Below are 23,440 nucleotides of genomic sequence, written 5' to 3'. Positions count from 1 at the left end.
TTCTCTGTGCCTCCTACAAACCATTCACTCATAGCCATATATTAACCCACCCACCCCAAATCTTCCACCAGGAACAGCAAAAACGAAGAGAGAAAAAATAGGACTCCTGTGAATCAAAAGAAAGCAATAGCAAGGAAGAGAAAGGGAAAGAAACATCTGGAAGCAGGATGAAGTAGAGGAAAGAAATAAAACTGTAGAGGGAAAGAAAGAAAGGAAACACCCTTTTCGGAAGTTTGGGCTTCATTTTCAAATGCATCCAGCTGGGCATCAACAGATTTGCAACCCTATGAATTATCCGTCCTTCCATTTTTAAAAACGGTGGAGTCCTATGTGTGGTGAACATGTGGAAAACTCTTTTTCCTATCTGGCATGGTAGTTTGCCTAATTGTAACCTCCATATTTACGTGACCCTCTCTGATTGTTTCTGCCTGGTCCCGTTTAATCAGACAAGGTGGGCATGCTCCATATCCTGTCTATTAAACAGTGGCATCTGGTGGGAATCAGGAAACATGCCTGTCCCAGTGGTGGGATTCAAAAATTTTTACTACCAGTTCTGTGGGTGTGAGATTTTACTGTAAAATCTCCATTCCCTCCCCACTCCAGGGGAAGGTTACTGCAAAATCCCCAATTCCTCCCAATCAGCTGGGACTCGGGAGGCAGAGATTAGATGGGGGTAGGGGCAGCAAGAGATGGCATTTACCGGTTCTCCGAACGACTCAAAATTTCCACTACCAGTTCTCCAGAACTGGTTAGAACCTGCTGAATACCATCTCTGCCCTGTCCTCTGGACTACCATGTCTCCTGAGATTCTTTTGCCCCAATATTTTTTAGGACTTTGAAGACCAAAATGTTGCTCAGGCATGGATCTGGAGCTTCAGTGTATTTGTGGCTGTGATTCTGTACCTTTTTGTGGTTTGAGTTGGGTTTCTTCTCAGGCAACATTCTAATATTCATTGTTATTTCTTTCATTTTTCATTTGGGCTTTTCATCCTATATTAGCCACCAGAGTCACTAATCCAAGAATGGATAGCCATAAAAATCAATAAATACATAAACAATGTTTTAACTTTTCCTTTTTTGCTTGTGACATTATTATTAAAGCCAAAGTCTTTTTCCTTCCTTTTTCCTTGCTATCTCACAGGGTAAATCACTTAAAGAGGAAAGTGAAGCAATCATGACAAACAAACATAGCCACAATTTCAATAAGCAGATTGCTGAGTAGCACTACTTTGAATGTACAAGAAGTTAGGGGTGGGCTGCTGGAGGTTCGCAGGGGTTCTGGAGAACTTCTAGCTAAGATTCTGTGCAGTCGGAGAATCCCCAAATCCCACTCCTGGCTGGCCCCGTCCACTCTGCCCCTCCCCTCCCAGTAGTCTCCACGCGGTCCGTTTTGGATGCAGGTAAGTGCAGGGTGCATGCAGAGGTTCAGGGAGAACCAAAAACAGGCCTACCAGAAGTTCAGGAAGGTCAGAAAGGGCCCATTCCCAGCCTCCAGAGGGCCTCCAGAGCCTGGGGAGATTGTTTCAGCCCTCATGGAGGCTCACCCCTACCATGGTGCAGGAGGTTCACTAGGCCATTCCCACCATGGCCATGTCCACCCAGCAACTGGACAGAGAACCCCTTGTTAAAAGTTTTGAAGCCCACCCTTGCATTACCCCAGCAGCCATCTTGTTCAGGCCTATTCAGAAGCTGAGTTGAGACTCTTTCATTCCATCCTGGATGACAAAAGGTAACTTTGGTTCTTATAACTGACCTTTACATTATTTGTATTTCAAAGGCAATTTTGTTTTACCCGCAGCCGGTGAATTATTCCTTCCGCGTCTGAATTAGGAGCTTCCCAGATGGTTTATGGGCTTTGCTTGGAATCAGCTTCCTTGTTAAATCACAAACCTAAAAGGAGCAGAATTAAAATGTCAAGATAACATTACTTTACAAGGGGCCTAGAAGATAAAGGCACCAGCTACGTTTGACCCTCTTTGGATCAGATGAGCCCCTGCCTTAAAACGAGAATAACTGGCTGGGTAAGGGGAAAAATTTGATCTGGTTTAGCACTTGGCTATTTCCTTTCCTTTCCTCAGTTTTGTTACAGCTGGCTCACCCCAAAGGTGCTTTTTCAAGAGGCAACTGGATTTGCTGGACAGTCCAGTTGCCTCTTGAAAAAGCACTTTTGGGATAACTACAACCTGGATGACTGAGAATCTGTATAGATACAGCTGGCTCAGATGCCAACTCTGTTTATGAATGAAAATCTTATCTGGTTCTATTTTTTTAAAAGTCATATCATAAACAGGATAGGAAAAATTGTGTGTGTGTGTGTGTGTGTGTGTATTTTCTGAGGTTTTCGCAGGTGTTGGTATGTAGGTCTTTGGTTATTCGGGTTTTCTCCCGCGTAAAATTGGAAGTGTCTTGGTGACGTTTCGACGAAGTCTCATTCGTCATCTTCAGGCTTGTTTGCTCCTGGAAGCACCAAGCCGAGCAAACAAGCCTGAAATAAATCTGGATGTGATTATCTATGTGTTCTGAATTATGATCCCGAATTAGAATTGCCTCTCCCTGCACACACACAAACACACAGATTACTCATTTTATAAAATTGTCTTTTCCACTTTCAGAGTATATGATACAATCTTCTCTGTCATAAGTATAGTAATCTGTTGAATTCAGCCAATGCAATCAGATGAAATGCCATTCACTATGTTTTTTCACAAGAATTTGTCCAGATTTTCAAATAGGTTCATTTGTAGGATGGGGAGAATTTAACAAAGCATCTTGTCAGGGCGGGGGAAGCAAAGTTAAAGGGCCTCCCTACTATATTTAGGATTGTGGTGGTGGTGGATGGATGCCATGGAAAGGCTGGATGTAAATTTTCCCAACCATTTTGGTGGGGACTTCTTCAAACCTATAACTTGCTTATTGAATTTGCTATGGGAAATCCTCCTGCCTCCATCACAATGACAAAGCATATCCACTGAAGTCATCTCAGTTAATTCAATTTGTCACAATAGTGGATATATAATCAGTAATTCATAATTCACATGGCATTTACATGCTACCTACTGGGATTTTTTTCTCTCTTACAAAAAAAAAATGGAACAAAAACTGAAAATTCACAAAGAGGCAGTAATTTGGAAACTTTAATGCTAGAAAGATATAGTTCCAGAAAGCACTTCCTGACCCTGTACATTTTGTTTGAAGAAATATAATATGGGGATAAACAGAGAAATAGAATTTAAAGATAAATATGAGCATTCAGAGGAAGGAGGGGAAAGGAAAGGAAGCCACTAGATCAGGACATCAGCTAGCAAGCAAAAAGTGATGATATGGAAACAATCCTTCAAGATCAGAAGTTGTTGCCATGGACCAAGTTATGTTTGATCCAACAACCTAACAAGTCAACACAAGGTTGGGGGGTGACATGGAAAGGAATATTTGGCAGATGATGCTGGCTACAAATTAAAAGGAAGAGATAAGGGATCCCATTCTAAGGAACTTCATCGTCTATGTACATTACACTAGTTTTTGGCATCCCTGTCTCCTCTAGTACCCCATATAAGCTTATCCGATTCGTATAGGGAAAGTTATACATATGAGAACACAGACCTGAGTGCATGTGATGCCTGAATCATAAATAATAAAGCTTTTCTAGGTTAAAAGAAAGAGCCAAGGTAGTGGTTAAGGCACCAGGGTAGAAATCAGGAGCTGTGAGTTCTAGTCCCATCCTAGGCACAAACCAGCTGGACAACCTTGGGCCAATCCCTGTCAATCTTAGGAAGGAGGCAAGGGTAAACCACTTCTGAAATCTTGTCAAGAAAACTGCAATGTCCAGGCAGTCACCAGAAGTCAACACTTGACTTGAAGCCACCAAAAAAAAAAAGAGGAAAAGGTTTAACAGAGTATGTGCTGTATGTTACTGCATATAATCCTAAATTCCCGTATCTCTGTTGTAAGTCTGGGAGCGTACCTACTAACAAATTGTGCCCCTACTTGCTATTAAGCCTCAGCCATCTCTGTGTACTTCCAAGTGGATCGTAAATCAGAAGGCAAATGGCTTGGATGTGTGTTTCAGTAGGGAATCTGGACAAGGAAAAACTAGTAAATTTGAAATGAAGTCTATGTAGAGATGAATGTTGCCATTTTCAGGATCCTTTATTGCCAAATAAAAGTGCAGTACTGCATATAAAGGCGCATTTGAATACATGTGTTAGAATTCTGAAATGTGCTATTGACTTTAGATTTCAGAAAGGAGAAAGTTTCTGAACACTCACTAAATATTCTCCAAACCTAGCCCACCACTGAAAATATTATTCTAAAACTTGTGGATTACTGTAGATAATGCAGGGACCTTTTCTCTTGGATTAAAACAAAGGGTCTCTAACAGTAACTTAATGCTAGTTTGAAATAAACTCTCATGAACTACAACACCTAATGAAGTGGGCTACAGTCCCTAAAAGTGTTTGCTATAATAATTGCTAAGGTTTTATTGTACCAAAACAGTGTTGGTTTTGCAATAATAATCAAACATAGCTATCCCTTTGAAATTTTTGGTCAGTGAATATACACCCATGTGATTCTTTTACATCTGCCTTCAAAAGTAGTGCAATCTATTCAGATTATTCTCACAATTGTATTCCATTCTTGGTCTTTGATCATAGGTCTGAATATTAGGAAGCACATTCCTGCTGAGCAACCATTTAGAAATAGGAATAATGATCCATTTCATCCATGCAGTGATGTTGATAGATTCTACCAAGGAAAATAGGTGGGCATGGAATGTTGCAAGTACACAAAAAGCTGAAGAATTAAAAAGGGCATTAGAAGAATATCTGAAAGACAGTGAAGAAGATGCACTAAAGCTAGTATACCATGAAGGCTTCCTGAGTACTGGAGAAATCAAACTGGGTTATAAGGAAGATCAAATGAAAAGCAGAGACATGGGAAGGCAAAGTATTACATGGCCGATATATTAAAACATAGCAGGCAAAGGAAATAATAACATGACCTGGCAATGCTAACAGCAAGAAAGGTGAAGAAAGTGACACAGTGGCTAATTCTGACTGCATCACACCAAGCTTTAAGAACAAATACATACAAAGCCAGAATTGAGAAGACAGCAACAAACATCAAGTGCCACCTCTGCCAAGAAGTTGAAGAAACAGAGGACCACTACAGAAGAGAATATTTGTAGCTCAGAGTTCAACTTAGTGCTCTCTGAATTTGGTGGTTTTCTTGCAGATGTGTCATTACAAACTAGATAACATCAGAGGTGGGTTGCTGCCAGTTCGGCCTGGTTTGGCCGGACTGTAGTGGAATTCAAGCCTGGGTTGCAGAACTGGCAGCGACCCAAGCCTGCCACGCCCCCGAACTGGTTCCCTTGCTGCTGCTTGGCTGCCGCCATTTTGGATTTTAGTGACTGCACATGCGCAGTTCACTGTAAATTTACATTGAATAAAGCGTGTATACACATGTTGTGTGCAGGTTGCGAACCGGCAGTAATGCCAGGAGCAACCTACCCCTGGGTAACATCATCAGTGCACCGCCTAGTTAGCTGCTGGAAGAAAATCCCATGGACTGAGAATAAAGAATGACATGACAGAGTAGTATAGTCCATTGGAAGACATTGCAAGATTTTGCTTGTAAGCAAGAACTTGAAGGGCCATAAAACAAAGTAATAGCAAATGAAGAAGCTAAAGTGCTCTGACAAGCATCTGCCACGTAATATCCCTTTCTTATCAATAATCTTTATTATTGATAAGAAAGATTTTTAAAATGCCTGGATTATTAAGAAAGCAGAGTAGAAGAGAAAAAAAACTGGGGAAAATCATAAAATACAAACATCTGCAAATGAAAACAACGATAAATACCAGTACTAATAAGCATCTTGGGTGGAATTCCAAAATATTTGGAACACTAATTGAATACCACCAACATTGAAAAAATCATCATCAACTGCAAAAGGCAGCTTTATTTGGAACAGCTTACATCCTGCAAATTATACCTTTAATATTATTAAAGAACAACATATGCCTATCCCAGGATCTTGGGAAAGACTCAATAGGTGGGTAAGGTAAAGGTTCCCCTTGTACATATGTGCTAGTTGTTTGCGACTCTAGGGGGCAATGCTCATGTCCGTTTCAGAACCAGTGCTGTCTGAAGACGTCTCCGTGGTCATGTGGCTGGCATGACTAAAAGCCAAAGATGCATGGAATGCTGTTACCTTCCCACCAAAGGTGGTCCCTATTTTTCTACTTGCATTTTTTACATGCTTATGTATGTACTTATGAGGCGTGCTAGGGATTCGAACTGCCGAACTGCCAACCTTTCTGATCAACAAGCTCAGTGTCTTAGCCACTGAGTCACCGCTCAATGGCTAAGATGGGTAAAATTGCCCATCAAGTCTAAACATCTCACTGATTATGTGACCCCCTAATAATAATGTATCAAATTTATATGCCACCTGTCTCCCAGCAACCCTTGGCAGTTTGCAAATTGTTAACAACACTTTAAACCAAAAAATGGGTGGGGGGGAATAAAAGTGTCAGAGATAACAAACCCAGGTGGGAATGAAGAAAAAGAAGAAAGGGGGACTTCAATCACCCACTAGAGGCCTGAGTGAAAACAGTGTGAAGTAGAAAGTGCTGTAAGGTACCTAGATGTACATTTTCACTTTAGCATATGACTCTCTGCAGTCTCATCCAGCAGAATCAATTGCAAGGAATACTCAAAATTGTAGTTCAAGAACACCTGGAATACCACCAATTCCCCAACATAGGTTTTAATGCAACATTTGAATTCTATGCAATACAATTTTCATGAAGACTCCCTTGAATATAATTTTAAATGCCTGATATACTTGCTTACCTGACATTCCTACTCCTTGTTCCCACAGGTGTCCAAGCTATTCTCATTAACAGGGAGTAACATACCTGTTACTTCTAGTATATGGGTAATTGTTTAATTAAGAAATAGTCTTTTATTGGGTACCATGAGTTAGATTTTGGATTTACAGCTGTACCCAAGGAGAATGAGTTTCAAATTCCTACTACACAAAGAAGTGCCTTTGTGCTTTTAAGTTAATATGCTTCCAGCTAACTGACTTCACAAGATTGTTGGGAGCATGGTTTTAATCAACAAGTAAAGAAAAATTCCATCTAGTAAGAATGTTGGGCAGTAATCTGTGGGATCAGAGTTTAAATCCTCCCCAAATCATGAAATCCATAGTATGAGCATGGCAATCAATGTTACAGGATTCTTATAACATTTTGGAATCCTGGAAATTTAGACATAGATGCTTATAGATTTTTAGAGGACTGGGAGCTGGGCAGCATGATTAGACAAAATATCAAGTGTCATAGAAGAGATCTTGACTTCATGTGACCACTTTCTTTGACTCCTTTGAATGCTAATATTTGATAAATTGATAGATCCATTAATTTCAAATCAGTATAATAGCCTAATATGCATCAGGACTTGATCGTATCATTGGTGTGGAAAGTTATGGTCTGGGAGACAAATAGGTTTGTGTGAATATTCACCTGTTTATAAATTTAGACTATCAAACTAATTCAAGAAATGTATGCATTGGTTTTACAAACTGAATACATTCAAATCCATGACCAGTTCAGATACTTTTCATCCATGTATTTTAATTATCTGAATCAAGTCAAGTCTAATTGGGAGATTCGCTCCTGGAAAATCTCAACAAATGCCAACAAAATTGGAAGCTGTAGTGCATTTAGCTAGGGAGAATCGGAAGGAACATCAAGTGTATGAGTTTATTTATCTTTTAAATATTTTTAAATGATAAAAAACTGTTCCAGGAGGCCCTTTGTTCTAGAGATGTCCTTAAATGCAAATGGTCTCACTTCTTCCTCTGTTGGCCTTGTGCTCTGCATACTTTTCCAGGAATGGTTCCTAAAACTGCAACCATGCTTTTATCAATCCGAATAAGGCTGTAGGATTTAACAGATTCATAAAGGAGTAAGCTCTATTGAATTTAGTTCTATTTGTTTCTGATTATGCACACATCACATTTAGCTGCATGGAAACCAAACACATCTGCAAAGTCCTAATCTTTGCTGAGTTCACTGGAAGTTTATTCTTGCATAACTATGCAGAAACCTAGCACCCAGTCTTACACATACTTACAATTCCCAATTTTCTTGTCAGAATAGGACCAAAGCACTAAATACAGGTTGTTAAAGAGGCTGTTCCCCACATCAACCAACATCAGCCAAGATGGTTGAGACTACTAAAAGTTGGAAATCAGCCACTGGTGGAGAACCACACTTTCCCCACCTTTATGCACATGTTTCTGTGTAGAGAGAAATATGGGAAGCAGTGAAAGCATAGTTCATATATGTATTGGAATGTGCATAGGCAGTAGATTTAAGGGGCAAAATGGACCTTTGCTCCTCCTACATACCACTTTAAGAGCTTATTTTTCAGCTGGTCTAGATGAGGTAAGGTTCTTGGAAGCTCACCTGTAGCCAAGTTGCTTTATTGCAGTTTGATTTCTCCTCCACCCCACAAACAGCTGTCACTTCCTCAAAAAAACTCCACCCCCAACTTTGCCTTAATAAATGAGCTGCTTAGACTTATATTAATTGGAAATAACAGAGGTAGGAAAGGAAGGAGTTTAGGGAAGCAGGAATTACGTTATCTGGCAGGAGAAATACCTTTTACAACATGCTGAAGATGCAAAGATACCAGCGTGAAAACCGTCCCTTCAAGGAGAGGAAAAGTTTTGGTAAAAGGACTGTTGCTTCAAAGGGAGACTAGGATTATATAACAGACTATCATGAAAACTCCTAATTTTCTTTCATTTTCCTCCTTGCTTCTAATCTACTCATCCATCTAACATTGTATTTTTGGATTCTCTTTCCTAAATGCGGCTGTTAGATCTGTTTAACATTTCAGTTCTGCTTTTCCTTCACAGAAATGCTCACTGTTCTTCTATTTATTTTCTTTACCTGAACCTTGCAAGTTAGACAAGGTTGCAACATGGGGATTGATCCAGAAAGCTTTATGAGGTGTAAAACATTTGAACCTCTTTGTTCTACCTGCTAAATCATAGGAGCTGTATAGTATGCAAGAATTAACCAAGGGAAACATTTCCTGACAGTTGGCATTCCAACTGCCTTTAAGGAAGCTGTTAGAAATAGAATACAAGAATTTTGTTAAAGAATAAGAATCTTGTTAAAAGAGAATGGGGAAATCCTGATTCCACCTGACTCATTAGAGAGAGGTGCAGAACAATGCCAACTAGTATATGAAATAATTTCTTAACGTAATGAGCCGGTGGGACTTGTAGCATCCACAGGGCCACAGTTGCATATTTTTATGTGATTTTTCTTCCAGTTCTACCACTCTACACTTTAAAAAAACTTGTTTCTTAAGCTAAAACATGGTAAAAGTTAGTGATTTCAACATCTCTATTTGGGTAGAGCAACTTGGTTTATGCAGATAAGCATTCTGATAACTTCTGAAGTAAATTGGACAAAATAAATAAATATTATGGGCTGCATTTTCCTAAATTCTTATAGCTACTGTGTGAATATGTCTGGATTTTGGGATTTTTTTTAGCAACTCGGAAAAATGAGACAACAGAAATTCGGGGGAAGTATCCCAACAAAATTCCGGTAAGCAAAATTCCCTCTTCCTCCTTTTGATAGAATGATTCAGCTTTCGCTGTAACTTCCAAGAGCTCAGCAAGTGAAACAATGCAACTACTGTAACTAAAGATATAAGTAATTGTAGAATGAACTTCTATTTTGTGGATAAGCTCCAGTGTTATACAAGAACTTTTCCTATTTATCAAATTGTCCTGTGACATATTCAACAATAATAATGAGGCCCAACAGCTTAAATCTTGGGTTTTTTGTCTGTTTGGTATTTTACCTTTCAGGTCACATCAGCTTAACATTCACCTACCATGGTAAACCACAAACTAGCTAGATTAGTGTGGCTTGGGGAAGTGGGAGGCCCAGAATTTGCTCCTATGCTCCCAACATTTTGCTTGGAAACTGCAGAATAGACTTGACTTGGTTTGGTCAATGTTGGGAACTTCCTGCCTTGTCTATAACAAACTTCCTAAAACATGCCTTCTAGATGATTAATAAAATGCAAGCGTAATGAAAGGAAAAACCCTGATTTTGGCAGTCTTATCTTAACATGAGAAACAGGAGACCTGCCTTCTGCTTCTTACTCTCACTGTTTCAAATGCCACAAGATTAGTCATCAAAAGAAAAGAAAGACATTGAAAAATAACCTGAGGTTTCTTGATGTATTTGAAACTTAGCATCAAGTCACCCTAATATTGCTAGTGCATTGCAAACAAAACCCAAATATTTTTTAAAGAAAAATTATAAACCAGGAGTCCCAAGCATAGGGATTTTTCTCCAATAATTTCCACACACTACTCTTTGGTTATATCTTTGACCAGCTTTCCACAATGACCTTTGAGGCATTTAAATGGAATTATGCTGGTGGATGGAATAACTTGGAATGAAATTTAAAGACACGTTGTGCTCACATAATAGGCCACATCATAGTTTAATTTTGTTACTTTGATAACTTTATCAAATAAACCACAATAAGAATCCTACATTAGTTGAGACATTCTTTGCAGCTGATGGTGAGTTGCAACTAGTGAAAGCTTATGCCTTTTAAAAACATTTGGTAAACGCTATCAGAAGCTACCTAATTTTTGCTATCATGGAGTAAGCACAGCTTTCCTCCTATGATGCCAGCACTATGATACAATGATTGTTACATGATTCAGTTTTAATGTCCATTTCAACTTCTGGAAATGCGACATAATGAAAATAATGAAAGAGGGGAAAAGGTTCACACATTTTTGTTCCTATGTTGGGGGATTAGATGATATTCTATAATCAAATCAACTAATCCTGGATTTGAATCTGTCTACCCTAATCCATGGATCTTAACCTAAATTGCTAGAATCTGCATTAGTTGCCTTTCTGCATTGCAAAGAGTCTTCAAGTAAACATAGGGTTTCTCCTATGTGATCAAGGGCTTAGTTGGGATCAAGAAGTTCCGGTTCTGATTTGGTCTCTATGTTAAGACATTAAGTCTTTAATTATAGTTTATTGCATAAATTAGAGATGATTTAAATTCATGCATTATACTAAGATAACAATTTATAAGCTAAAACCAATCTAGCATGATTTCATGCAGTGTATGAAATAAGCTGTCAAAGCTTCAGTCCTATGGGAACTTATGAGTCACACCTGGAATATTGGATGGTTGGGTACAATGGTGGGCTGCAATTGGTTTAACAACTGGTTCGGTGAGTGCATGCTTTGCACCTGCAGCATTAAAACACCCATTTTAAGCTCTAAAGTTTACCTTCTACTGCAGCGCCGGTGAGTAAAACAGCTGAAGCGCAGCAATCCACTGTGCTGAAAATCAGCTGAGCTGAAAAACACGGAAATATAGAATAGTATAGGGCAGGTAGGCAGGGCCAACTGCTCAACAGACCCAGTCCACCACTGAAGGAAGGAAAGAGCTTTTACTTCTTTAAAATGTATAGAGAAGGTACTGTCAGCAAATGTTACATGTTGTATAAGCCACACCTGCTGAAAGCTGTTTTTTTGGTATACCTCATCAAGTGCAAGGTCTTGTCCTAATGGTGACCTTGCTATCTAATAACCTACCAAGCCATCAAATTTCCAATCATTACTCCTAGGGTGACGATTAAAAATGTCCCAAATCTATTTCATAGGATTGTTATAAGCATCAGCTGTCATGACATTTGCATATTGTGCTAACCTATGATTTCGTGGCAAGGTTTACATGACATGCCAAGCTGAAGAAACCATTATAGCTTGGTGTCACATGTGAGGCAGATTTGATTTAAGATTTTCTATATTTCAAAGGTATATAGATATCACTTCAGCACTCTGCTGGTTGGTGGATCAATGGAAAACAATTTTAGGTTTCCAAGTCCAAGGCAGAGAATTGTCCCTCCGCAGCTCTGCTGACATACCAGAAAGCTCTACCCTCAAGTATAGTTATAAACAGAACTTAAGGTCTATTGCTCAAAATGAGCTTCTGAAAGCTGTTGAAAATAAAAGATCTCCTCTATAAAGCCATTCTAGGAGCAATAGGCCTTCATCCTGGATTGCACTTACATTTATCTTTCTACTGAACTTTGTCCCACTCATTTCTCTGCTGAATTTTGGAGTAATTTCTGCATAGCTCCAGATGTCCATCTTTTTTTTAGTGGCTTGCACAGACCTGTCAGCTTATCCAGTAATATGACTTCCAACCTCCCCCTTCAAAAATCAAAAGCTTATAATTGGAGGTGAATTATAGCACCTTGGTAATTAAATAAATTCTTCTGTCCACAGGTGGTAGTGGAACGTTACAGGAAGGAGAAGACTCTCCCCCAGTTGGATCGGATCAAGTTTTTGGTTTCTCCAGATATATCCATGTCTCAGTTTCTTTTCACTCTGAGGTAGATAGGGACTGGAATTGGGCCATGGGAAGAATATTGCCTTTCATTCTGAAGTTCTCAAGCAAACAACATTATATATAAGCTATCCTGTTTATATCCTTTATGTTTCTAAGGAAAGGGAGTTGGCTTTACTTATTCACATTACAGCCACATTACCCTCAATTTGAACAGCCGCCCAGAGTCCCGATGGGAGTGGGCGGCATATAAATTTTAATAAACCTTAAACCTTAAACATTCTCCTGTATAATACTTACTCCAGAATAGATCATTAACATTAGCAGAAACTGTCTATGGGCTTTGTGGTGAGTTCTTTGTCCCAAAGTCCTTTTCCAAAGGGCAACTGGATTTGTTTTTCCTTGCAGATGTTTTGCTTCTCATCCAAGAAGCTTCTTCAGTTCTTCAGAAGAAGCTTCCTGGATGAGAAGCAAAACACCTTCAAGAAAAAGTCCAATTGCCTTTTGAAAAAACACCTTTGGTTGAAAACCATGACATGGATGACTAAAGAATCTCCATAGACCACTGGGGTCAAACTCGCATCATCATGGTGGTGTCATGTGACATATCGGGAGTTTTTCCCCTTCGCTAAACCAGATGGGGGTGAGGTCAGCACATGATGTATCCAGCCCACAGGTCACAAGTTTGACACCCCTGCCATAGACATTCTTCAAACTTACACCCTTTCTAAAAGAAGATCCAATGTTTTCCATCTGACAAAAAGCCCCATGGAAACAAGAGTGTGTAATTCTAGAAGCAAGATGTCTTAAGTAAAAAAATGTATCTCAAAACTTTTCTCTGCTTCCTTATGCTGTTCCCAATTACCAAATAAGAGCCATTTGCTGATATAGGGCAAGAACCTGAATGTGGCTTTGCATGACTGCTAATTATTCAACTCAACTGAATATGGGAAGCATCTCTATGGAGGAGCAGTTCATCAGAGGAGAAGTCAGCCAGGACCCATATTCTTGCAAAAATACTAGTGGCCAAGATGACCTAGTAATTGACTCATCCAGGTTCAGCGTACTTTCCTACAGATTTGAAGGGACTTAACATGGCAAGGATGAGGTCATCTTAATGTTCTAGAAAACCCCTTTTCTTGATACTAAAAGCTTGTTCTCCAGGAGTGATAGCACTGCAGTGTTCAATCTTGGCAATGATGAGGTAAAATTATTGGGAGTGGGAATGTATGCAACCCCAAACTGATTAGTGGGGTGCTGCCTTCCCTCATCTGGGACCAGAGGTGGGTTCCTACCAGTTCACACCTATTCAGTAGAACCGGTTCGTCAAATCTACCGAACCGGTTAGAAGAGGTTCTACCAGTGGACCCGGAAAGCAGGCTACACCTACAGAAGAGGTTCCAAAATTTTTTGAAACCCACCACTGGTCCTTGGATATGATTATTCTACACTATCATGCTCATATTTATAAAACTCAGTGCCTCTGTGAAAGGTAAGGATGACTACTGCGTTTGTGGTGCAATCAGAACATTGCATGTGTTGAAGTTGTTTTAATGCAAACCAAAGATGCCTTTTAAAAATCAAGTTTACATCATATTCTTCTGCATGCCAGTGCTGTGTGTGAGGTAATTTAAGGTGGTTCTGGCAAGTGTCGTCGGCATCTTCATATCCAGTCACATGGGTGGCAAGCCACTCCCACAAAGGAGGCCACACCCACAGACTAGGTTTGAACAATTTTTGAAACCCACCACTGTCCGGGACATATGGTAATGGGATAGCCACACTTCCAAAAGGGTTTAGAATGTGTGCTTCGGGCCTCATGTGAGCAAAGCACCTCTTTTACTCATTTAGCCTCTTCGTTTAGTCATCCATGTCCTTTTTCAAGCTTGCGTGCAAGAGGACCGAAAAGCTGCTGCTGCTTAATGGAGCAAATAATTATGAAACTCATAAAAGCAGCTGCATTGTTGTTGTTTTTAGGCTTGTGCATGGGGAAAAAAAGCAAGTGGGTTTTCATGAATAATAGAGGTGCGGCCTCCACACAAGCTCCAAAAGGCTTTCTTCTGAATCAGTTTTGAAATGTGTGCAGAAGCCTTTACACGCTCCAGCCCTTTCAGAGGCAGGTGAAAGCCTCTTTATTTTGACAGATGTTTTTTAAACACCTCAGTGTTTGTAGACCGCTTATCTCAGAGGTGTCCAAACTTGGGAACTTTTAAGACTTGTGGACTTCAACTCCTAGAATTGGCTGGGGAATTCTGGGAATCGAAGTCCACAAGTCTTAAAAGTTCCCAAGTTTGGACACCTCTGGCTTAACTGTTACTGATGATTGGGGTTCTTAAATTACATTAATTGCTGTTATTGCTTTTTCCCTTACTGTGTTTTTGCTATGTTGGTTTGAGGTTGTCTTTCTCATACCGTGATTTTTATTGATTTGTGTATCAGGGAACTGTGCAAGAAATACATATTCTTCTGATCTTGCCTTAACATCTCTTCCTTTTTTTCCTTCTCCAGAACCCGGCTGTCCCTCACAGCTACACAAGCCTTCTACTTACTCGTGAACAATCAAACCTTACCTTGTCCAAGTCTGACTCTTTTAGAGGTCTACAATGACAACAAGGATGAAGATGGCTTCCTCTACATGACCTATGCTTCTCAAGAGATGTTTGGTGGAGGAGCCTCTTTGGAACACCAGTGGAACCATCTCAAAGGGGTGGGATCCACGCCTCCCTGAGAACCAAAAATCAGTGGGGGTAAAAATATTTTAAAGACCACTTTCGCACAAGAATGGCATGGGAGGGTCTTCGCAGCCAGCCACAGGATTTTCTCTTATGACTTTGGTCCTTGATGCTACTACTTCACTGCTTCACTTCTGGCTCTGCCTGAATGGAATTTTGGGAGGACATCACATGGGGCTTTGAAGGTCTCACTAACTCTGCGGGTTGTTAGTTTAATCCACTGCCAGTTTATTCATTTTAATTAGTCCTACTCTTTTATTTATTTAATATTTATTTATTTATTTTCTTCACAAAATGAATTTCACTTCCCGTTGCGCGCACTTGAGAGTGGAGTCTTTTAATTAGGGGAAAAAGCTGATTGACCTAAGGAGGAGGATCTGGAGAATTCCACTTGTGGACATTTTAACTTCACAGTCATTGGTTACTGCATCCCTCCCTCTCATTACCCCTTTTCCCTTAAGATTACAATGAAGAAATAAATAAGTGTCATTCCATATCTGAAGGGCTGTGTTTCTTTTTCTACTGCTAAGAAGATTAAATGAATGACTCAGTACCTTTTATAATCATTCGGTTGCCTTTTCAAAAGAGGGGCCGAGGGATGTTTGATTTTGGACTTCTTTTCAAAGACCCTTTGAAGCCTTTGTAGGATTTGTACTATAGGCTTTTTCCCAATCTGCTGGCTTCTAGATGGGCTGCATAAGGTACTGAGAATAAGTTCTATTTATTCTCAGCCAGCATGACTGGCCTTTTTGGCTGGAGATGGTCTGCTATAGTCCTAGCACATCTGATAACATGATACAGTGGGAAATGAAGGTCCAGTGGATTAATAAAGTAATCCCTCTTTGGTGTGTCCTCATAACAATAAAAAAGGGGTTTGGCCTTAGTGTCTTGTCCTTCATCAAGACAAAAAACATGAGACATGGGAGATGATTATCATTTAGTCCTCTGAACAATTCAGGATCTGAGATGGTTATCCTTTTGGGTCCATGAGTATCTTCTTAGGTAGAGAAGCTAGAATTAAAAAGTTGAATATATTGAACAGACTTAGGGATCAGCGGTCAAGAAGGAAGCATGTCAAGAATTTGGCATTTTGGAGGATCTCAGAAATCAATGATGAGATAATATGTACAAAGTAGTACTTAGGCCAGTGATGGTTAACCTTTTTGGCACCAAGTACTGAAACTGTAGCATTCGTGTACATGCGCCGGAGCACCGGAACCTGGAACAGAACAGCTGGCTGGTGCACATCCACGTGATGGAACCTGGAAGAGCAGTTGATGATTCCACACATGTCCACAGAGAGGGCTCTGCATGCCATCTATGGCATGTGTACCATAGATTCACCATCACAGACCTAGGCTATGACTGAAGACTTTGCTCCAACAAACTGGCCTGAACAGTAGGAGGTATACACTGGATCCACATATTGTGTGAAGCTTTGATTGGTTTAAGCAAGATTTATTGAGAAACTACTGCATAATTACCTTAGTTTACTAAACCATAACTGGTTTATGCACGGTTTGTTTGTTTTTAGATTTGTTTAGATATCCAATTCCAACAGCAGGGTTTGCTCAATGTATTGATCCTGATAGATCTTTTTTATCTATCTAACCTCCCTCCCTCCCTCCCTCCCTATCTACCTATCTACCTATCTATCTATCTATCTATCTATCTATCTATCTATCTATCTATCATCTCTCCGTTCATTTCTCTTTATCTATCTATCTATCTATCTATCTATCTATCTATCTATCTATCTATCTATCTATCTATCTATCTATCATCTATCATCATCATCTAAATATGATATGTAACCAAATCCCTGACTCTTCAGTTAACCAAGTGGTAAACAATTGTGAGAACACAGGTAAACATGACTTGATTGGGTGCCATACTGAAGACTTTCAGCCATTCCTGTCCTAATTTTTAACACATGGGCAGTTTTAAATATTATGTGTGTTGCAGCTTCTTTTGGCTTAAAGCTACAACATGCAAGCAATATCTCATAGCTTCATTCTTGAAATATATACGTTGTTAAAATTCCCAACTTAAAATGGTTTTGTACTCTGACAGAATGCAAGCTCTTCCTTTAGGTTACTTTATAATAGGTTTTTAGTTCTAATTACCCCTTTGGGTTGTTGGCTGGAAAGCTGTCACCCAATTAAATAAATCTAACTGGATTTGGTTGATTAAATATTAAGGACATTTTAACACACACACACACATCTGAAAGGGGGAGGTGTACTTTGTTTCATGTTTTGAACTGAAAAGGGAATGAAACAGGTCAGTTTTCCCCCTCAGGGGACAGAACTATTGCTTTTTCAAACATATCAGTCACCTCAAAAATTCATATATATATTTTTTAGGAAAACAACACAAACATTATGTGTCTGAATAAAATCTGTTGCTGCATGGTCAGCCAGAGCATCTTTTTTTTTAACCTATCATATTCCTGCTCCATATTATGAAATCATTATACAATCATTTATATGCAGCTTTTTAGGCCAACAATCCTTTCAAAGCAGCTTACCAGCAATAGAAACAGTGGCCTATCAGATAGAGTAATTTAAAAACAAAACAACCCTAAAATGCCTTCCCCTTGGTGCATTTGCTGTTGATGTGCCTATGGGGTTGAGGGAAAATTCAAGTGGCTTCTGTGACATCAGTCAATATCTTCCTCTTTTAATGGGCTGGTCTAATTAGATCACTATATTTTGCAACTGTAACATATGGGTGGTTTGGAGAGGTATTGCATTAGCACTGAATCAGATTCTGGGAAATTAGGGCTCTCGAGAGACTTGAGAAAACAGATTTTTTTCTATTAATATAACTCCCAATTTCCACTCATTGTCCTATATCAAAACATGCCCTTTGATACTTGGCTCCTTCTCACATTCCATAAATAAAAATTTCTGCTGAGGTTGATAGGAATGCTTTCTTCCTTAAAGAGTCATGCCATAACCCAATTGTTGGCTCTCATAAATCTTTCTCTTTTCCTCTTAATTTCTCTTTGAAGCAAGGGTGGACATGTATGGCCATGATGTGACTGCCTCCCACTCTCATCCTGACTGTAAGGGATCAGCTTAGACTTCTAACTTCCTTCTTGGAAGCAACAGAGGGAAAATAATGAGAGAGGGGGGAGAAAGGGAGGGAAAGATTGTGGTAGAAAAAGACAGGAGATATAGTGTCAGCAAGGTAGCGAGATGACAGGCACTAAGAAAATAGAATGACAGAAAAAGCAAAGAAAAAAAATGTCTATGAAGATTCTCAGTCGTGGTTGTCCCAAAGTTGCTTTTTCAAAAGGCAACTGGATTTTGTTTTCCCTTGAAAATGTTTCACTTCTCTCCAAGAAGCTTCTTCTGAATGAGCTTCTTGGATGAGAAGCAAAACATCTTCAAGGAAAAGCAAAGTCCAGTTGCCCTTTGAAAAAGGACCCTTGGGATAAAGCAGAAGAAAGTTACAGAGAGAGCTGGAGAGAAGTCGATGGCAGGCGCATGGGGCACTAGTAATCTTGGGGCTCCATTCACCTCCACCTATGGTAGTTTGCATCACTAAGGAATAGTGGCCAGGATGCCCTGTGGTGGAGATCAAATCATCAAGTGGCTGGCCATAGCCATGAGATCAAGACCTTACTCTCCCTCACTTTTTAAAAAAATATGAAAGGACACATGTGAAAAAGGGTAGGGCTTCAATCATACAACCACAATCTTGGCAACCACCTCCCCCAACCAGAGGCCAAGTGAGATCTACCTGATGGAACTTACAGATGTTATTTGGTGAGGAGGGCTACTTCAATTATGCCAAGAGCAGCCAGTTTGGCTATTAACCCCAGGCACCTTTGAAGTTCTTTCTTTCTCCCAATCAAAGCTACCAGGGACAGGATAAGGCAGGGGTGTCAAACTGGCAGCCCATGGGCCGGCCGCAGGTCATGTTGAGCTCCACAAATGGGAAAAAAAACATTGCAAAACATCACATGACGCAGCGAGTTTGACACCCGTGGGATAGGGGAAGGTTTTACCTCTCCCCATCCTTTTCTGCTGTGTTTCACATACATGTTCCTGCATCTTTGTGTAGAAGTGGTAAGGAAAATAGCTAAAAACATACTATCAATTTTGCAATGTTCTTATCTCCATTGAGGAAGCCAGAAAACAAAGATGGCAAATTAATCTGTTCTTTCTGCTGCGTATGATGCAGTAATCCGCACGGAGTGGACATTACCCCATAATTAATCTTAGATGCCACGCAGGCAAAATGGCCTCCCACCATGGAAATGATCAGGTTTCTATATTCAGCACATGCCTAGACTGTCACCAACCTGATTTAGTATTTTGTAGAAAGAGAGACTAATGGAAGCAAATGGGAAAGAAAAAAGTTCTACTTTTATAGCTGAAGCCTAAATGAATGATTGGCTTTATAATCTCAGGAAGCACATGTTGGGCCAAGATGGAAATGTGAATAATTATTAGCTATGCTGTACTTGCTTCTTTTCCTGATATCCATGTTTTTCTGTCCTAGATTTTTTTTTCCAATGAGTTGCTAACAAATAACGGTTTAGTTTTGAGAACAGGTCTGGTATATGGTACCCTTCTGATATGCGCAATTTTGGCTTTTTAGTCTATAAGTTTCAGGAAGGTGGTTTTTCAGGCCCAAGTGCAAAGTTTTGTTTCCAGAATTCCCTCTGCATAAACTGGAATTCTGCAGTGATTCCTTCATCAAGGCTAATAAAGAGGAATCTGCAACTTGGAATAAAGTTGGAAAGGATTAGATCCCAACGCAGCTTTTGCATTCCTACGAGAGAGGAGGAAAGAAGGAAGATATAGCAGTAGTGTGTGTGTGGGGAGGGGGGGAAACGACTGGATTGCATCTCTATCAGCTGTTCCAGGTTTCTGTAATAAAATGCAACTGGTAAAACAGGGGTGTCAAACTGGCAGCCTGTGGGCCAGGCTGCATCACATGTAGGCCAAGCCTACCCCAGCTCTGCAAATGGGAAAAACATTGTGAAATGTCACATGACGGCAATGTGACACAGCAAGTTTTAAACCCGTGAGGTAAAATATGATCTCAAAAAGCCTTGCTTCCATATTATACTCCCATCATAAAGTCAGCTTGTTGGTCAAGTCTCTTCTGATGATTTGTTTAATAAGCTTGTGAAAATTAAAACAAGCACTACAAGTAGATTCCTGTTTTAAACATCAGATCGGGACTGGCATCTCTGGGCTATAAGTGCCAAATTACTATAGTTTAAGCTACTGAGCCAGAGGTGGGTTCCTACCAGTTCGCACCTATTCGGTAGAACCGGTTCAAATCTACCGAACCAGTTAGAAGAGGTTCCACCAGTGGATCCGGAAAGCAGGCCACACTACAGAAGAGGTTCCCAAAAATTTTGAAACCCACCACGGGCAAGGATCTTGTAACTTGACAGCTTTAAGACTTGCATGCTTCAATGCCAGAGTTTCTGAATAGCTACTTGGACCAACCTAAGTACTAATTCATAATTTCATATCCGGTCACATGGGTGGCAAGCCACTCCCATCTGGTCACATGGGTGGCAAGCCACTCCCACAAAGGAGGCCACACCCACAGAGTAGGTTCCAACAATTTTTGAAACCCACCACTGTACTGAGCCTTATGTGCATTGTAGTGTTGTGCGCTAACCCTATTCTCAAGGTTTCCTACTCCCTCAAGGAATATTGTAAAAACAACTGTTCAGAATCATAAACAGTATTTCAGAAGACCGATGGGCTCTTTTCTGATTCCCCAGTCAGAACTTCATTTGATTCACTGTACTGAATGCAGCCCATTGTGGAGTCTGACACCTAGGATTGCAAAAACCTGGGAGCTACGCAACAAGATTGTGATTGAATTCACCTGCTCTTCACTTCAGGCATCAGAAGTTGTATAAGCTTGCCATGCCACCTGCAACCTGAGAGCAAAATGACAAGTCTTCACAAGTCTTAGCCTTGCTAATCACTATGCAAAGCATGCACCTGGTTAGTAAACAGCGGGTGGATTGTATTGAATTAAAGATCTTGCAGGATTTACATCTTTAATTTCCCAGAGGTCAAACCATGACCCACTGGGTAACCTCATATGTTACCCTTTTTTGAAGCACAATATATTGTCCATTCACCTCTCGCCGCCTCCTCCAGATCTGCATTGGCTCAGCTCTGCTGCATGTCCTCTTTCCCATCTATCTTTCTGTCGGCAGTGTTTACCTCAGCAATTGCTGCCTTCCTTTTCAGGCAGATGTTTAGAGTTTTCTATAGTGGTGTCTGCTTAGTTGGGGTTTTGATAAGCATATATTTAACCTGTCAGCCACAAGCTCATCTGTTTCTGTCACAAGTGTCTTTCCAGCAAATTGGGAATTGAAGGTTGGCCTTCAAAAACTAGTTTTTAGCTCAATGCCATTGCCTCTGCAGACTGGACAGAAGAATCTAGCTGCTACGTTTATAATCCATAATACATGGTTCAGTGTTCTGTGCAAACACATGCGGTAACTTACTTAACAAACCATAGTTAAAACAAGTGAAGATCCAGTATGTTGCTTGAATGCAGCCAGTAAATCACAGGGTTTTTTTAAAAAAAATGGATGATTTTGTTGGAAAAGAAGTGAACTATTGTTTTTCCAACACACAATTGTTATATCTGCTAACAAGGAGAGAAATAACTATTGCGATCCAGCTTAATGCACTTCAGTATGGATTTTAATCCCTGTCTAATGCATAATGCAATTATCTATGATCTGCTAGTGAATACCACGAACATTTATAGTTGCTGTAAGAGAATACAGGAAAAGAGCAGAATGAAATCTTCCGTGAATAAGAAATTTCAGCTGGATTAGAGACACAATTTTGAGATACGTGGGAGGAGTTATTTTGCTTATATTGTGAGGTGAGAGGCGGGAGTATTAGGATCCATGTGGATAGTGAGGCTAAATATATCCCAACCCTCTTTTTAATACCTTATACTTGTAGAACTATGCACATGCATAGATACACATGCAACAAGCAAGTGTATCTGAAACCTTCATGGTCCTCTACAACATGAGAACAATAGCAATAGCACTTAGATTTATATACCACTTTACAGTGCTTTACAGTTCTCTCTAAGTGGTTTACAGAGTCAGCATATTGCACCCAACAATATGGATCCTCATTTTACCCACCTCAGGAGGATGGAAGGCTGAGTCAACCTTGAGCCTGGTGAGATTCGAACTGCCAAATTGCAGTCAGCCAGCAGACATAGCCTGCAGTACTGCATTCTAAACACTGCGCCACTGAGGCTCTTGATGTCCCAACCTGCTGATAGTTCCCACCACTCTGAGTTAGTATGGCCAATCATTGGAAAATATGGGGGAATTATACTTCACCATCTGGACCATCAGACTTCAGCATTACTGTCCTTCAGAAGTGAAGTCCATTTTTTAGATCATCTTGGAAAGAAAGGATGAGAAATGGGCTGAATGCCCATTTCTCCACTGCCCAGGAGTCTGAAGGAAATTTACTATTAACCTGGAATGGAACAAACAGTTTTCATCCCATCCTAATGTCTGGTTAAGGAAAGGTCTAGATTTGCAAAACATAAAATGGAGATGAAGGGACTTCCCAAATGTCCCCTCAAGGTATCTCTTGCCTTCCAGCTCTGTTCTAATCTCTTGCCTGAGTTGTGAAATGGAATAGGTGGTTATGAGTGTCGGGGAGGCAGAGGAAAGATAGAAAAAGCTTCAAGATTGCAATCAATCAATCCAACTCCTTCCCCCAAAGCTATAAAGTTTAGATGCATGAGGATAAATGGAACTGGCATTTGCCAGATGAAAGCACATCCTTCATAAGCCATTCATAGGGAGGGCAGAACGCCTCTACCATAACGAATCTATGTAAAGAATATCTATGTGGGTTTTGGGTGGGGGAGAAGAAGAGCAGGGATTGCTTTTATTTTTTGTGTACTAGTAAAACCTCTTAGGATGGAAGTTTTACATTTTCTTTCATTTTTTCCCCACAAAAATTGATAGAGATGGATTCTAGGATCACAAAAAAGTGGGGAGAGAGAAGAGAAAGCTTTGTGGCTTACTTTACTGAGAGGAACAACACAAAACTTTGTCTATTTCACAATTCTTCTCATGAGGCAATGTAGAAATCTTGTGCAGAGAACAGATCATAGAATTTTGAGAAACTAAGATGTATTGGTTTTTTTATTTTATTTTTTTTTACAAAAGAAAGTTTCTAGCTTTTTTAAGGTCAAATGTGGAATTAGATTGTGGTGAGAGGATTTTCTTT

At 39.9% G+C, this 23,440-nt stretch overlaps 1 protein-coding gene across 1 annotated transcript in view; it reads left to right on the top strand.

Annotated features, from left to right (window-relative positions):
• Window positions 1–8,694: 8,694 nt before the first annotated feature.
• LOC116504181 overlaps window positions 8,695–23,440 on the top strand; it is a 52,162-nt gene continuing 37,416 nt past the window's right edge. Inside the window, exons 1-4 of the mRNA XM_032211052.1 lie at window positions 8,695–8,746; window positions 9,583–9,638; window positions 12,372–12,478; window positions 14,941–15,139. Coding sequence (XP_032066943.1) covers window positions 8,695–8,746; window positions 9,583–9,638; window positions 12,372–12,478; window positions 14,941–15,139 — 414 coding nt within the window. The remainder of the gene's footprint in view (window positions 8,747–9,582; window positions 9,639–12,371; window positions 12,479–14,940; window positions 15,140–23,440) is intronic.

The sequence above is a fragment of the Thamnophis elegans genome, chromosome 2 (genome assembly GCF_009769535.1).
Source record: "Thamnophis elegans isolate rThaEle1 chromosome 2, rThaEle1.pri, whole genome shotgun sequence".
NCBI classification, from domain to species: Eukaryota; Metazoa; Chordata; class Lepidosauria; order Squamata; family Colubridae; genus Thamnophis; species Thamnophis elegans.
Note: the sequence above shows the minus strand (reverse complement) of the source record. Positions and strands in the feature narration are given on the sequence as shown.